The sequence below is a fragment of the Cherax quadricarinatus genome, chromosome 98, assembly GCF_038502225.1.
Source record: "Cherax quadricarinatus isolate ZL_2023a chromosome 98, ASM3850222v1, whole genome shotgun sequence".
Classification (NCBI taxonomy): domain Eukaryota; kingdom Metazoa; phylum Arthropoda; class Malacostraca; order Decapoda; family Parastacidae; genus Cherax; species Cherax quadricarinatus.
The window spans coordinates 8,213,033-8,231,040 of record NC_091389.1 but is presented as its reverse complement, the minus strand read 5'-3'; the positions used below and the strand labels follow the sequence as shown (position 1 = coordinate 8,231,040).

General features: G+C 40.3%; 1 protein-coding gene across 2 annotated transcripts in view; it reads left to right on the top strand.

Moving 5' to 3' along the window:
• LOC128702491 (anoctamin-1) overlaps positions 1-18,008 on the top strand; it is a gene marked incomplete at its 3' end in the record, with an annotated part of 87,128 nt that overhangs the window by 11,338 nt on the left and 57,782 nt on the right. For both annotated transcript variants that reach the window (XM_070105296.1, XM_070105295.1), the window contains 2 exon segments: positions 8,644-8,876; positions 17,639-17,803. In XM_070105296.1, coding sequence (XP_069961397.1) covers positions 8,644-8,876; positions 17,639-17,803 — 398 coding nt within the window.

Below are 18,008 nucleotides of genomic sequence, written 5' to 3'. Positions count from 1 at the left end.
GGCACTGTACTTCCCATCTCCAGGACTCCAGTCCGGCCTGCCAGTTTCCCTGAATGCCTTAATAAATGTTACTTTTCTCACACGCCAACAGCACCTCAAGTATTAAAAATCATTTGTCTCCATTCACTCTTATGAAATACGCTCACACGTGCTTGCTGGAAGTCCAAGCCCCTTGCACACAAAACCTCCTTTTCCCCATCTCTCCAACCTTTCCTAGGCCGACCCCTGCCCTGCCTTCCCTCCACTACAGATTGATATACTCTTGAAGTAATTCTGTTTTGTTCCATTCTCTCTACATGTCCGAACCACCTCAACAACCCTTCCTCAGCCCTCTGGACAACAGTTTTGGCAATCCCGCACCTCCTCCTAACTTGCAAACTACGAATTCTCTGCATTATATTCACACCACACATTGCCCTCAGACATGACATCTCCACTGCCTCCAGCCTTCTCCTCGCTGCAACATTCATCACCCATGCTTCACACCCATATAAGAGCGTTGGTAAAACTGTACTCTCATTCATTCCCCTCTTTGCTTCCAAGGACAAAGTTCTTTGTCTCCACAGACTCCTAAGTGCACTGCTCACCCTTTTACCCTCATCAATTCTATGATTTACCTCATCTTTCATAGACCCATCCGCTGACACATCCACTCCCAAATATCTGAATACATTCACCTCCTCCATACTAGCAACTGTGACAACTCCCACTTTGTGTGTGATTCTTTATCTTTTAACTCCACGCCTCTTGCCAAGACCCTCACATTTACTTCTCTTACCACCCCATCTATAAATATATTGAACAACCACGGTGACATCACACATCCTTGTCTAAGGACTACTTTTACTGGGAAATAATCTCCCTCTTTCCTACATACTCTAACTTGAGCCTCACTATCCTCAAAAAAACTCTTCACTGCTGTCAGTAACTTACCTCCTATACCATACACCTGCAACATCTGCCACATTGCCCACCTATCCACCCTGTCATTCTTTCAACACACCGGCCATATCCCACCAAGGCAGGGTGGCCCAAAGAGAAAAACGAAAGTTTCTCTTTTAAATTTAGTAATTTATACGGGAGAAGGGGTTACTAGCCCCTTGCTCCCGGCATTTTAGTCTCCTCTTACAACATGCATGGCTTATGGAGGAAGAGTTCTGTTCCACTTCCCCATGGAGATAAGAGGAAATAAACAAGAACAAGAACTAGAAAGAAAATAGAAAACCCAGAGGGGTGTGTATATATATGCTCGTACATGTATGTGTAGTGTGACCTAAGTGTAAGTAGAAGTAGCAAGACGTACCTGAAATCTTGCATGTTTATGAGACAGAAAAAAAGACAATCCTACCATCATGTAAAACAATTACAGGCTTTCGTTTTACACTCACTTGGCAGGACGGTAGTACCTCCCTGGGCGGTTGCTGTCTACCAACCTACTACCTAGAAAACTTTTTCTTATTTTCTACAAAATTTGTTAACATCTCACCCACTCCTTCATTTGCTCTCTTTTTACATTTACAAAAGTAAATGTTTATTTCCTTGCAAGATCACATTGAGATTATGTAATTACAATAATGAGTTACAGTGCGAAGAGTGCCACTATCGTGCCACGGCATTATGGGAAGACTAAATTTAATGGCTTACAGACTACTTAATACAGTGGTCCCTTGTTTTTCGTAATTAATCCGTTCCTGGAGGAGCTACTATAAACAAAATTTACGATTTGCGAATCAATTTTCCCCATAAGAAATAATGTAAATACAATTAATCCGTTCCTGACACCCAGAAGTATTAAAACAAAAAAATTTTTAACATGAAATATACATGTAGTACATAAACAATACAATGGGAAATGATGAATGAAACATTAACAGCATAACACTTACCTTTATTGGAGATTCTTCTTAGTGTATGGGAGACTGGAGGAGGAGAGAGAGTGGATTGTTTATAGTTTGGAAGGGGAATCCCCTTCCAGCAACACCTCAGGTACCATTTGCTTTTCTGGGGTTGCTTCTCTTCTCTGTTTCTTAATGCCACTAGAACCACCTTGAGAGTCACTCTAGTCCTGTCTCGCAAAGTAACTGTGGAGAGAGCTCTGTTTCTGGCGTCTCTTTAACACTTCCCTAAAATGGCCCAAGACTTTGTCACTGTACATATTTCTCACCTTCTTTACCACAGGCTTGGCACTAGGAGCTTTCTTTGGAGCCATGGTAGCTTATTTAGTACTTGCAAGCACTAAAATGAGTGGAATATTATGAAATATTTCGTAGGAGCACTTGAGGGGACCTTCACTCACTGGTAAACAATGCCAAACTGGCTGGGTAGGGAGGCCTCCCCGGCTCACACCGTGCGTACGCATCCCGGACGAACTACTATTCGCGAGTCAGCCTATGAAAAGCGAGTCCATGTTTATACGAAAATACCCCTATGACTGGCGAAATTTACAATTGCCGAGAACTGTGTTAGAGAAATTGATCATAGTTTAAGTTGTACATTTGTTTTTATTTGTAGTAGACAGTAAGTTTACTCAAATTACAACCTGGGGATATTACATTCTGAACTGTAGTATCTACACACTTCTAGCAAGACAGCAATGGAGTGAATGATGGTGAAAGTGTTTCTTTTTTGGGTCATCCAGTCTTGGTGGGAGAATTGTTTTAATTAGGAAAATTCTTTTCCAGATTTTTTACTAATTCCCAAAATTTTGTATTTTCTGGATAAAAGCACAAAATCTGGATTTTAAATTGAATAGCTTCTCTTATTCAGAATTTTTTCATTCAAATAGACAGGTATATCACAGGTATGTAACCGAGTATGCCATCACAGTAAATCCTCGACTTAAAACACATTGGGGATCTCCTGCATTGTGTATAATAATGTATAATAATGATATTGTACACAATGACATACACAATACATAAGATTCTCAACATGTTTGTAAGTCGAGGGCTTACTGTATATAAATTAGGTGGTTGAAACTGTTTTGTTGACACTGTTCCGAATTTCAGGCTTGGTGGCATGCAGTTTTAAGCGTAGATCAAGCTCTAAATCCACCCTGTTTCTGTGTTTTGATTTTATATAAAAGAGCTGGGGGAAAGCTCGCTCGCATAAATATGCAGTGAGGAATGGCATTAAATACATCAGTGCTTTGGAGGCAAGTTCTGGCTACTCGGATTTTGAAACTGCTCTCAAAATTTGAAGTTTTTTTTTTTTTTTTGTTTAACAAACCGGCCGTATCCCACCAAGGCAGGGTGGCCCAAAAAGAAAAACGAAAGTTTCTCTTTTTAAATTTAATAATTTATACAGGAGAAGGGGTTACTGGGCCCTTGATCTCGGCATTTTAGTCGCTTCTTACAACACGCATGGCTTACGGAGGAAGAATTCTGTTCCACTTCCCCATGGAGAAGATTTAGTTTTATCGGCCTTATTGTGGGTAATTATACATTTTACACTGCAGCTTCTTGTAATTTTGAGGGACCCCAGTATTATCTTTGTGGACCTTCATTATTATCTTTGTGGACCTTCATTATTATCTTTGTGGACCTTCAGTATTATCTTTGTGGACCTTCAGTATTATCTTTGTGGACCTTCAGTATTATCTTTGTGGACCTTCAGTATTATCTTTGTGGACCTTCAGTATTATCTTTGTGGACCTTTATTATTATCTTTGTGGACCTTTATTATTATCTTTGTGGACCTTCATTATTATCTTTGTGGACCTTTATTATTGTCTTTGTGGACCTTTATTATTATCTTTGTGGACCTTTATTATTATCTTTGTGGACCTTCATTATTATCTTTGTGGACCTTCAGTATTATCTTTGTGGACCTTCATTATTATCTTTGTGGACCTTCAGTATTATCTTTGTGGACCTTTATTATTATCTTTGTGGACCTTCAGTATTATCTTTGTGGACCTTTATTATCTTTGTGGACCTTCAGTATTATCTTTGTGGACCTTCATTATTATCTTTGTGGACCTTCAGTATTATCTTTGTGGACCTTTATTATTATCTTTGTGGACCTTTATTATTATCTTTGTGGACCTTCATTATTATCTTTGTGGACCTTCATTATTATCTTTGTGGACCTTCATTATTATCTTTGTGGACCTTCATTATTATCTTTGTGGACCTTCATTATTATCTTTGTGGACCTTCAGTATTATCTTTGTGGACCTTCATTATTATCTTTGTGGACCTTCAGTATTATCTTTGTGGACCTTCATTATTATCTTTGTGGACCTTTATTATTATCTTTGTGGACCTTTATTATTATCTTTGTGGACCTTTATTATTATCTTTGTGGACCTTTATTATTATCTTTGTGGACCTTCATTATTATCTTTGTGGACCTTTATTATTATCTTTGTGGACCTTTATTATTATCTTTGTGGACCTTTATTATTATCTTTGTGGACCTTTATTATTATCTTTGTGGACCTTTATTATTATCTTTGTGGACCTTTATTATTATCTTTGTGGACCTTTATTATTATCTTTGTGGACCTTTATTATTATCTTTGTGGACCCTCATTATTATATTTGTGAACCCTCATTATTATTGTTTTGAACCCTTATTATCATCTTTGTGGACCCTCATTATTATCTTTGTGCACCCCCAGTACTACCTTTTTTGACCCCCAGTACTACCTTTTCTGACCCCCAGTACTACCTTTTTTGACCCCCAATACTACCTTTTTTGACCCCCAGTACTACCTTTTTTGACCCCCAGTACTACCTTTTTTGACCCCCAGTTCTACCTTTTTTGACCCCCAGTACTACCTTTTTTGACCCCCAGTACTACCTTTTTTGACCCCCAGTACTACCTTTTTTGACCCCCAGTACTACCTTTTTTGACTACCTTTGTGGACCCCCAGGGGTTCCCAGACCATAGGTTGGGAACCGCTGATATACATTACAAAATTTTTTCTAATGAAGTTTGAATTTTTAGGAAACCAAATGAAACATTGGGATTTTTTTGTACTATGACTATAAATACGTATATTATTTTCTTGAGAAATAAAGAAATAGATTTATTTCCAAGATGATAGACATATACAGTGGTACTGTACCTCGAGATACGAATTTAATTCGTTTCAGAAGGCTGTTTGAGTGCCGATTCCAAACGAATTTGTTCCCATAAGGAATAATGTAAATTAAATTAATCTGTTTCAAACCCCCAAAAATGCACTTACGAAAGCACTTACATAATTTTTTTTTTCAACAAACCAGTCGTATCCCACCAAGGCGGGGTGGCCCAAAAGGAAAAACGAAAGTTTCTCCTTTCACATGTAGGAATATATGCAGGAGAAGGGGTTACTAGCCCCTTGCCCCCGGCATTTTAGTCGCCTCTTACGACATGCATGGCTTACGGAGGAAGAATTCGACTTACATAAATACACTTACATTATTGTTTGAGTTTTGAGCTGTTCGTATCCCGAGGTACCACCGTATAGTATAAGAGATAGCATGATTTCAATATTTGTGGTAATGAACATAGTTGTGCGAATCATTTTATGCAGACTTAAGATTAAACAAACTAAAAGTAAACAATAGTATAGGTGAAGTTGTGTAACTGCACATTGTAAGATAATTAAGATACATGAAGATGAATGTAAAAGAAGGAAATTAACCCTTTGAGGGTTTCGGCCGTACTAGTATGGCTTACGACCCAGGGTTTTTGACGTGCTAGTATGCCTAAATTCTAGCGCCCTCAGATCTAGTGAGAGAAAGCTGGTAGGCATACATATGAAAGAATGGGTCTATGTGGTCAGTGTGTGCAGTATAAAAAAAATCCTGCAACACACAGTGCATAATGAGAAAAAAAAAAGATTTTTTTTTTTTAACCCTTTGAGGGCCGACAGGCACTCTCCGAGACTCGTTCTCAGGGTTGGCCAAATTTAAAAAAAAAAAATTATTTTTTCTTATGAAAAGATAGAGAATCTTTTCCCAATCATAATGACACCAAAAGTATGAAATTTGATGGAAAACTTACGGTATTATGCTCTCGCGAAGTTAGCGGTCTTGGCGATGTTTACGCATCTGTGAGTTTGCCCACTTTGAGCCCCATTTTCGGCCAGTTCCACTGTACTAGTCGATAAAAAACATCAATATTTCGCTAGAACTCCATTTTTCTATCGAATGAGTGCAAGAAACCACCCATTTACCAATTTCAACTATCCAGTACAGTGGCCAGAATTTAGCAATTTTGCCAATTTCACACAAATTTCAAAAGATGCCAATTTCCGAATAGGGTCCAGAATAAACAAGAAAGACATTCCTGGCACTAAAATGACATTTCCTCTGTTCATTAGTCACGTCTCAAGGCCCCTCTTACTTTCTTTTGCTTTCCACTTTGAATTTTTATTCTCACAAAAAATAGAAGATTTACTGTTATGCAGACTACTGCATTAGTGTAAAAAATGATATAAATAATATTGGTGCACGTGCGAAAGAATATTAGACTCGCCAGTTGAAGCGTATTGGACGCTTGGCATGATTTGTTTACTTTTGAACTTTGGTAAAAATCGAACATTTCTGCTACTTTGAGCTCAATTTCAAGGTACTTTTCATTGTAAAACCAGTCAAAATCATCTCAATTTCTGTAATATGTCTTCCATTCTATGAGTCCAAGAAAACTAGAGTACAACAATAAATACCATACGAAAATACAGTGCAAAGTCGCTGTTTTATTCCAAAAAAAAAAACGGTCAGTTTTTTTTTTTCTCATTATGCACTGTGTGCTGCAAGATTTTTTTATACTGTGCACACTGACCACATAGACCCATTCTTTCATATGTAGGCCTACTAGCTTTCTCTTGCTAGATTTGAGGGAGGTAGAATTTAGGCATACTAGTACGTCGAAAACCCTGTGTCGTAAGCTGTACTAGTACAGTGGACCCCCGCATAACGATGGCATCACATAGCGATTTTTCCGCATACCGATTACTTTTATCGCAAAATTTTTGCCGCGCATACCGATTAAAAACCCGCTTACCGATTTTCGTCCGAGACGCGTCCAATGTGCCCTCAGCCAGCCTCACATGTGCCGGCCGTCCCATTGTTTACCAGCCAGCCTCCGCGGTAACATCCAAGCATACACTCGGAATATTTCGTATTATTACAGTGTTTTCGGTGCTGTTTCTGGAAAATAAGTGACCATGGGCCCCAAGAAAGCTTCTAGTGCCAACCCTGTGGTAAAAAGGGTGAGAATTAGTATGGAAATTAAGAAAGATTTTGAAGGGTTTGGGGCTAACCCTGAGAAGCCTATGCCAGTTGTGGAATCCATTGTGCCTACTTCAAAGATTAAGGAAATGTGTGCACAGTGGGTTGAACTGCAAACCTTTATAGATGAAAATCACCCTGACACAGCTGTTGCAAGCCGTGCTGGTGACTATTTCAATGACAATGTTGTGGCCCATTTTAGACAAATCGTAAAGGAACGGGAGGTACAGAGCTCTATGGACAGATTTGTTGTGCGACAGAGGTCCAGTGACTCTCAAGCTGGTCCTAGTGGCATTAAAAGAAGAAGGGAAGTAACCCCGGAAAAGGACTTGCTACCTCAAGTCGTAATGGAAGGGGATTCCCCTTCTAAACAGTAAGAAGATAATGCTCTCCCCTCCTCCCATCCCATCAATCATCACCAGATCTTCAATAAAAGTAAGTGTCATGTAATTGTGCATGCCTTTTTCAGTTTGTGTGTATTAAAATTAACATTTCATGTGGTAAAAAAAATTTTTTTTCATACTTTTGGGCGTCTTGCACGGATTAATTTTATTTCCATTATTTCTTATGGGGAAAATTCATTCGCATAACGATTATTTCGCATAACAATTATCCCTCTTGCACGGATTAAAATCGTTAACCGGGGGTCCACTGTACTGCCGAAACCCTCAAAGGGTTAAATTTGGCCGACCCTGAGAACAAGTTTCAGAGGGCCTGTCGACCCTCAAAGGGTTAAAAGTGAACACAGGAAAGAGCAAGGTGCATGTTCAATGTGTCAATATTATGCAGAGAATTTGCAGTTTAGAGATTAGGAGGAGGTGTGGGGGTTAGTAAAAGTATTATCCAGAAGGCTGAGGAGGGGTTATGGAGATGGTTTGGACATTTAGATTGGGAAGGTGAAATAGGATGATTTGGAGGATGTATAAATATGTAGTGGAGGGAAGGATGGGTAAGGGTTATCCTAGGAAAAGTTGGTTAAGGAGGTTTTGTATGCAAATGGCTTGGACATCCAACAGGCTTGTGTGAGTGTGCTAGATGGAAGTGGAGGCAAGTAGTTTTATGACTTTAAGTGCTGTTGGAATGTAAGCAAAGCAGCATTTATGAAGGGATTCAGGGAACTAGATTAGCTGGACTTGAGTCCTGGAGGTGAGAAGTACAGTTCCTACACTCTGAAGGATAAGCGGTGATATTGCAGTTTGGAGGGGCAACTGAACTGTATTGTCAGCACCCTTCTGGCAAGACAGTGATGAAGTGAGCGATGATGAAAGTGTTTATTCTTTTTTGGGTCGCCCTGCCTCAGTGGGAGATGGCTGGCGTGATTTAAAAAATACGATAATTAAGCACAAAGATCATTTCAGCATGGTAACAAAATTCTGGTTATTTCAACAGTAATGTTGCAGTATAGATTTTTTTTCAGCCGCATTGTTTCTGGAGATGTGGAAGCGCTACTCTGCCGAGATAACACATCGTTGGGACCTCACCGGCTTCGACATTCAAGAGGAGCATCCCCGACCCCAGTATCTTGCCCGGCTCTCCCACATCAAAAAGAAAACCGTCAACATTGTCACCAAGACGCTAGAGCCACGACCACCGTTTTGGAGAATGAGATTCCCTGGAGTGATGATCAGCTTATCTTCTGTCTTCTTGCTTGTGAGTCTAACAGTTATCTTACCTCAACCACCTGATAAAAGAGGAAAAAAATCATCATTCAGTCACTGTCTTGGTACCTATAAGTTGATGAATAATTAAGAATACTCATCATCCTTCATTCAGTTGGTGTCTTGATGTTGATGTACAACAACAGCAGGTTGATGAATACAACACATGTGCATCGTCTGGGTATTATTTTTATGAAGATTTTTCACCATAGTCTGAATTTCTACGCTCCAAATTCTAGCGTTCAGACATCACGATAAGTTTTTCACTCCACCATTTATTCAAATCTACTTGACTTTTGAAATGTCTTTTTTCATTTGGACAATCCCCCTTGCATTTATTAAACTTATTGTTTGTTTGTTCATGCCTAAATTATTATGGTAACTTATGGCTGTAAATTCAGTGAATGGAGCATCTTTTTCCAGGGGTTGCAGCGCTGTATAGCCCTTGTGGTTTAGAGTTTCTTTTTGATTATAATAATAATTTCCAGGGGTTGAATTGCAGTCCCTGGCACGTCCTCATAGACTAATTTGATCTCCATTACTGATTCCTGATCTTTTGAGCCTTTCCTACTTATGAAGCTGCATGTTGAAGTTGCCTCCACCATTTGAGAGTTTAGTGCATTATTATGAATGTAATGTGATAATAGCATAGTTTCTCGAGTCCTGGAGGTGGGAGGTACAGTACCTGCACTCTGAAGGATGGGTGAGGATGGTATAGCCCTGGAGGTGGGAGGTACAGTACCTGCACTCTGAAGGATGGGTGAGGATGGTATAGTCCTGGAGGTGGGAAGTACAGTACCTGCACTCTGAAGGATGGGTGAGGATGGTATAGTCCTGGAGGTGGGAGGTACAGTACCTGCACTCTGAAGGATGGGTGAGGATGGTATAGTCCTGGAGGTGGGAAGTACAGTACCTACACTCTGAAGGATGGGTGAGGATGGCATAGTCCTGGAGGTGGGAGGTACAGTACCTGCACTCTGAAGGATGGGTGAGGATGGTATAGTCCTGGAGGTGGGAAGTACAGTACCTACACTCTGAAGGATGGGTGAGGATGGCATAGTCATGGAAGTGGGAAGTACAGTACCTGCACTACGAAGGATGGGTGAGGATGGTATAGCCCTGGAGGTGGGAAGTACAGTACCTGCACTCTGAAGGATGGGTGAGGATGGTATAGTCCTGGAGGTGGGAAGTACAGTACCTACACTCTGAAGGATGGGTGAGGATGGCATAGTCATGGAAGTGGGAAGTACAGTACCTGCACTACGAAGGATGGGTGAGGATGGTATAGCCCTGGAGGTGGGAGGTACAGTACCTGCACTCTGAAGGATGGGTGAGGATGGTTTAGTCCTGGAGGTGGGAGGTACAGTACCTGCTCTCTGAAGGATGGGTGAGGATGGTATAGTCCTGGAGGTGGGAAGTACAGTACCTACACTCTGAAGGATGGGTGAGGATGGTATAGTCCTGGAGGTGGGAAGTACAGTACCTGCACTCTGAAGGATGGGTGAGGATGGCATAGTCATGGAAGTGGGAAGTACAGTACCTGCACTCCGAAGGATGGGTGAGGATGGTATAGTCCTGGAGGTGGGAGGTACAGTACCTGCACTCTGAAGGATGGGTGAGGATGGTATAGTCCTGGAGGTGGGAAGTACAGTACCTACACTCTGAAGGATGGGTGAGGATGGCATAGTCATGGAAGTGGGAAGTACAGTACCTGCACTCCGAAGGATGGGTGAGGATGGTATAGTCCTGGAGGTGGGAGGTACAGTACCTGCACTCTGAAGGATGGGTGAGGATGGTATAGTCCTGGAGGTGGGAAGTACAGTACCTACACTCTGAAGGATGGGTGAGGATGGCATAGTCATGGAAGTGGGAAGTACAGTACCTGCACTCCGAAGGATGGGTGAGGATGGTATAGTCCTGGAGGTGGGAAGTACAGTACCTGCACTCTGAAGGATGGGTGAGGATGGTATAGTCCTGGAGGTGGGAAGTACAGTACCTGCACTCCGAAGGATGGGTGAGGATGGTATAGTCCTGGAGGTGGAAAGTACAATACCTGCACTCTGAAGGATGTGTCATTACATAGCAGTCAGCACAGTTCTGGCAAAACAGTGACTGACTGCATGCTGGTGAATGTGTTTTATTGTTTAGGATGGCTGTTACAATACAGTAAAATTTACTACAATTTGTTTTTATTCACTGCCCAATTTTCCGACTCAAATTGATCATTAATTTGCAAGACTCTCCATTTCTAGTACAGGTGCTTCTGGACCTACGATGGTTCAACTTGCGTTATTTTAACTTTACTCAGCATGAAGGCTGCAAGTCCCTAACTTGTATTCATTTATTTACTTTCCAATGCTGGTACTTAGTTACAGCAATTATTTTCTTATTTTGCTAATTCAGTGACAATAGTTATTCTTCTTTCAACACACCGGTCGTATCCCACCGAGGCAGGGTGGCCCAAAAGGAAAAACGAAAGTTTCTCCTTTTAAATTTAGTAATTTATACAGGAGAAGGGGTTACTAGCCCCTTGCTCCCGGCTGGTTAGTCGCCTCTTATGACATTCATGGCTTACGGAGGAAGAATTCTGTTCCACTTCCCCATGGAGAAAAGCAAAAATAAACAAGAACAAGAACTAGTAAGAAAATGGAAGAAAACCCTGAGGGGTGTGTATATATATGCTTGTAGGTTGGTAGACAGCAACCACCCAGGGAGGTACTACCGTCCTGCCAAGTGAGTGTAAAACGAAAGCCTGTAATTGTTTTACATGATGGTAGGATTGCTGGTGTCTTTTGTCTGTCTCATAAATATGCAAGATTACAGGTACGTCTTGCTACTTCTACTTACACTTAGGTCACACTACACATACATGTACACGTTTATTTATACACACTCATCTGAGTTTTCTTTGATTTTATCTTAATAGTTCTTGGTCTTATTACTTTTCCTTTTATATCCATGGGGAAGTGGAATAAGAATCTTTCCTCCGTAAGCCATGCGTGTTGTAAAAGTCAACTAAAATGCCGGGAACAATGGGCTAGTAACCCCTTTTCCTGTAAAGATTACTAAAAAGAATAAGAAGAAGAAAATTGTCAAAGTGGGAAGTCTGAATGTGCGTGGATGTTGTGCAAATGACAAGAAAGAGAGGATTGTGGATGTTATGAATGAGAAGAAACTGGATGTCCTGGCTTTAAGTGAAACAAAGCTGAAGGGGGTGGGAGAGTTTCAATGGAGAGGAATAAATGGGATTAGGTCAGGGGTTTCAAATAGAGTTAGAGCTAAAGAAGGAGTAGCAATAATGTTGAAGGATAAGCTATGGCAGGAAAAGAGGGACTACAAATGTATAAATTCAAGGATTATGTGGAGTAAAATAAAGATTGGATGTGAAAAGTGGGTTATAGTAAGCGTGTATGCACCTGGAGAAGAGAGAAGTGTAGAGGAGAGAGAGAGATTCTGGGAAATGTTGAGTGAATGCGTGGGGAGTTTTGAATCAAGTGTGAGAGTAATGGTGGTTGGGGATTTCAATGCTAAAGTGGGTAAAAATGTTATGGAGGGAGTAGTAGGTAATTTTGGGGTGCCAGGGGTAAATGTAAATGGGGAGCCTTTAATTGAGCTATGTGTAGAAAGAAATTTGGTAATAAGTAATACATATTTTATGAAAAAGAGGATAAATAAATATACAAGGTATGATGTAGCACGTAATGAAAGTAGTTTGTTAGATTATGTATTGGTGGATAAAAGGTTGATGGGTAGGCTCCAGGATGTACATGTTTATAGAGGGGCAACTGATATATCGGATCATTATTTAGTTGTAGCTACAGTTAGAGTAAGAGGTAGATGGGAAAAGAGGAAGGTGGCAACAACAAGTAAGAGGGAGGTGAAAGTGTATAAACTAAGGGAGGAGGAAGTTCGGGCGAGATATAAGCGACTATTGGCAGAAAGGTGGGCTAGTGCAAAGATGAGTAGTGGGGGGGTTGAAGAGGGTTGGAATAGTTTTAAAAATGCAGTATTAGAATGTGGGGCAGAAGTTTGTGGTTATAGGAGGGTGGGGGCAGGAGGAAAGAGGAGTGATTGGTGGAATGATGAAGTAAAGGGTGTGATAAAAGAGAAAAAGGTAGCTTACGAGAGGTTTTTACAAAGCAGAAGTGTTATAAGAAGAGCAGAGTATATGGAGAGTAAAAGAAAGGTGAAGAGAGTGGTGAGAGAGTGCAAAAGGAGAGCAGATGAAAGAGTGGGAGAGGCACTGTCAAGAAATTTTAATGAAAATAAGAAAAAATTTTGGAGTGAGTTAAACAAGTTAAGAAAGCCTAGGGAAAGTATGGATTTGTCAGTTAAAAACAGAGTAGGGGAGTTAGTAGATGGGGAGAGGGAGGTATTAGGTAGATGGCGAGAATATTTTGAGGAACTTTTAAATGTTAAGGAAGAAAGGGAGGCGGTAATTTCATGCACTGGCCAGGGAGGTATACCATCTTTTAGGAGTGAAGAAGAACAGACTGTAAGTGTGGTGGAGGTACGTGAGGCATTACGTAGAATGAAAGGGGGTAAAGCAGCTGGAACTGATGGGATCATGACAGAAATGTTAAAAGCAGGGGGGGATATAGTGTTGGAGTGGTTGGTACTTTTGTTTAATAAATGTATGAAAGAGGGGAAGGTACCTAGGGATTGGCGGAGAGCATGTATAGTCCCTTTATATAAAGGGAAAGGGGACAAAAGAGATTGTAAAAATTATAGAGGAATAAGTTTACTGAGTATACCAGGAAAAGTATACGGTAGGGTTATAATTGAAAGAATTAGAGGTAAGACAGAATGTAGAATTGCGGACGAACAAGGAGGTTTCAGAGTGGGTAGGGGATGTGTAGATCAAGTGTTTACATTGAAGCATATATGTGAACAGTATTTAGATAAAGGTAGGGAAGTTTTTATTGCATTTATGGATTTAGAAAAGGCATATGATAGAGTGGATAGAGGAGCAATGTGGCAGATGTTGCAAGTTTATGGAATAGGTGGTAAGTTACTAAATGCTGTAAAGAGCTTTTATGAGGATAGTGAGGCTCAGGTTAGGGTGTGTAGAAGAGAGGGAGAATACTTCCCGGTAAAAGTAGGTCTTAGACAGGGATGTGTAATGTCACCATGGTTGTTTAATATATTTATAGATGGGGTTGTAAAAGAAGTAAATGCTAGGGTGTTCGGGAGAGGGGTGGGATTAAATTATGGGGAATCAAATTCAAAATGGGAATTGACACAGTTACTTTTTGCTGATGATACTGTGCTTATGGGAGATTCTAAAGAAAAATTGCAAAGGTTAGTGGATGAGTTTGAGAATGTGTGTAAAGGTAGAAAGTTGAAAGTGAACATAGAAAAGAGTAAGGTGATGAGGGTATCAAATGATTTAGATAAAGAAAAATTGGATATCAAATTGGGGAGGAGGAGTATGGAAGAAGTGAATGTTTTCAGATACTTGGGAGTTGACGTGTCAGCGGATGGATTTATGAAGGATGAGGTGAATCATAGAATTGATGAGGGAAAAAAGGTGAGTGGTGCGTTGAGGTATATGTGGAGTCAAAAAACGTTATCTATGGAGGCAAAGAAGGGAATGTATGAAAGTATAGTAGTACCAACACTCTTATATGGATGTGAAGCTTGGGTGGTAAATGCAGCAGCGAGGAGACGGTTGGAGGCAGTGGAGATGTCCTGTCTAAGGGCAATGTGTGGTGTAAATATTATGCAGAAAATTCGGAGTGTGGAAATTAGGAGAAGGTGTGGAGTTAATAAAAGCATTAGTCAGAGGGCAGAAGAGGGGTTGTTGAGGTGGTTTGGTCATTTAGAGAGAATGGATCAAAGTAGAATGACATGGAAAGCATATAAATCTATAGGGGAAGGAAAGAGGGGTAGGGGTCGTCCTCGAAAGGGTTGGAAAGAGGGGGTAAAGGAGGTTTTGTGGGTGAGGGGCTTGGACTTCCAGCAAGCGTGCATGAGCGTGTTAGATAGGAGTGAATGGAGACGAATGATACTTGGGACCTGACGATCTGTTGGAGTGTGAGCAGGGTAATATTTAGTGAAGGGATTCAGGGAAACCGGTTATTTTCATATAGTCGGACTTGAGTCCTGGAAATGGGAAGTACAATGCCTGCACTTTAAAGGAGGGGTTTGGGATATTGGCAGTTTGGAGGGATATGTTGTGTATCTCTATACGTATATGCTTCTAAACTGTTATATTCTGAGCACCTCTGCAAAAGCAGTGATAATGTGTGAGTGTGGTGAAAGTGTTGAATGATGATGAAAGTATTTTCTTTTTGGGGATTTTCTTTCTTTTTTGTGGGTCACCCTGCCTCGGTGGGAGACGACCGACTTGTTTAAAAAAAAAAAAAAAAAAAAAACATGCAAGTGTAGCGTTACCTAAGTGTAAGTAGAAGTAGCAAGATGTACGTGAAATCTTGCATATTTGAGACAGAAAAAAGACACCAGCAATCCTATGATCATGTAAAACAATAACAGGCTTCGATTTCACACTAGCTTGGCAGGATGGTAGCACCTCCCTGGGTGGTTGCTGTCTACCAACCTACTACCACAGGACTGTAGTACCTCCCTGGGTGGTTGCTGTCTACGAACCTACTACTTACGACAGTAGTTATTATTTTCTTTTAACACGTCTGCCGTTTCCCACCGAGGCAAGGTGACCCAAAAAGAGAGAAAACACTTTCATCATCATTCAACACTTTCACCATCACTCATACATAATCACATTCTTTGCAGAGGCGCTCAGTTACAAAGTTTAGATGTCCTTCCAAACTGCCAATGTCCCAAACCCCTCCTTTAACCCTTTGGGGGTTTCGGTCATTCTAGTATGGCTTACGCACCAGGGTTTTTGACGTACTAGTATGCATAAATTCTAGCTCCCTCAAATCTAGCAAGAGAAAGCTGGTAGGCCTACATATGAAAGAATGGGTCTATGTGGTCAGTGTGCACAGTATAAAAAAAATCCTGCAGCACACAGTGCATAATGAGAAAAAAAAAAACTTTGACAGTGTTTTTGGATTAAAACAGCGACTTTGCACTGTATTTTCGTATGGTATTTATGATGGTATTCTAGTTTTCCTGGTCTCATTTTATAGAATGGAAGACATATTACACAAATTGAGACGATTTTTGACTGGTTTTACAATGAAAAGTACTTTGAAATTGAGCTCAAATTAGCAGAAATGTTCGATTTTTACCAAAGTTCAAAAGTCAACAAATCATGCCAAGCATCCAATTCACATCAACTGGTGAGTCTAATATTCTTTCACAAGTGCGCCAATATTATTTATACCATTTTTACACTAATGCAGTAGTCTGCATAACAGTAAATTTTATTTTTTTAGTGAGAAAAAATCAAAGTGGAAAGCAAAAGAAATGTAAGAAGGGCATGGGGACGTGACTAATGAACAGAGGAAATGTTATTTTAGTGCCAGGAATGTCTTTCTTGTTTATTCTGGACCCTATTTGGAAATTGACATCTTTTGAAATTTGTGTGAAATTGGCAAAATTGCTAAATTCTGACCACTTTATTGGATAGTTAAAATCGGTAAATGGGTGGTTTCTTGTACTCATTCGATAGAAAAAAAAACAGAGTTCTAGCGAAATAATTGATTTTTGTTGATTAGTACACTGGAATTGGCCGAAAATAGGGCTCAAAGTGGGCAAAATCACCGATGCGTAAACATCGTCGAGACCGCTAACTTCGTGAGAGCATAATTCCGTAGGTTTTCCATCAAATTTCATAGTTTTGGTGTCGTTGTGATCGGGAAAAGATTCTCTATCTTTTCATAAGAAATTTTTTTTTTTTTTTTTTTTTTTTTTGGAAATTTTGGGGACCCTGAGAACAAGTCTCTGAGAGGGCCTGGCGACCCCCAAAGGGTTAAAGTGCAGGCATTGTACTTCCCATTTGTAGGACTCAAGTCTGGCTAACTGGCTTCCCTGAATCCCTTCACAAAGTATTACCCTGCTCACACTCCAACAGCTTGTCAAGTCCCAAAAACCATTCATCTCCACTACTCTCTGACACGCTCATGCACACTTGCTGGAAGTTGTGGCCCCTTTCCCTCAAAACCTTTACCCCCTTCCTCCAATCTTTTCGAGGACGACCCCTACCCCGCCTTCCTTCACCTACAGATTTATACGCTCTCCATGTCATTCTACTTTGATCCATTCTCTCAAAATGACCAAACCACCTCAACAACCCCTCTTCAGCCCTCTGAATAATACTTTTAGTAACTCCACACCTTCTAATTTCCACACTACGAATTCTCTGCATAATATTTACACACATTACCCTTAGACAGGACATCTCCACTGCCTACAACCGCCTCCTCGCTGCAGTATTTACACCCCAAGCTTCACACTCATATAAAAGTGTTGGTACCACTATACTCTCGTATATTCCCTTCTTTGCCTCCATGGATAACTTTTTTTTTTTTTTTTTTTGTCCCCCACAGGTACCCCAATGCACCACTCACCTTTTTTTTCTTCATCATTTCTATGGTTAAACCCATCCACTTACAAGTCAACCCCCTAATATCTGAAAACATTCAGTAATTATTTATCTATTATACATTCATATTTGACTTAGGATATTTTTGACTTAGGATATTTTCAACTTTGGTATTTTCAACTTATGATTGGGTTGTCAGAACATGACCCCCATCATTAGTCGAGGAGCACCTGTAGTTCATACGACAAGGATCAAATGTAACTTAACATTTTTTTCCCCTTCAGGTAACAATGGCTCTAGTTGCTGTTATGGCTGTAATTCTGTATCGTATGTCTGTGTTAGCAGCTCTCAGTATCCACGGAGATTCCGTCATAACCTCTCATGCAATCATCTTTACCTCCACTACAGCAGCCTTCATCAACTTAATTTGCATCATGATTTTCAATCAGGTTAGTAGAGAATAAAACTGCAGAATAGAGTGACTAACATACACAGATAACCCGCACATAGGAGACAGAAACTTATGTTTTGGTCAGTAACTATTGGTCCAAGTCGGACTGAAGGGTCATCATGAATTTCATTTTCCGATGTGCAGGTTATGTATAAGTACGTCCTCGATTTTGCAAATGCATTGAGAAATTTTTGTATTGTGTA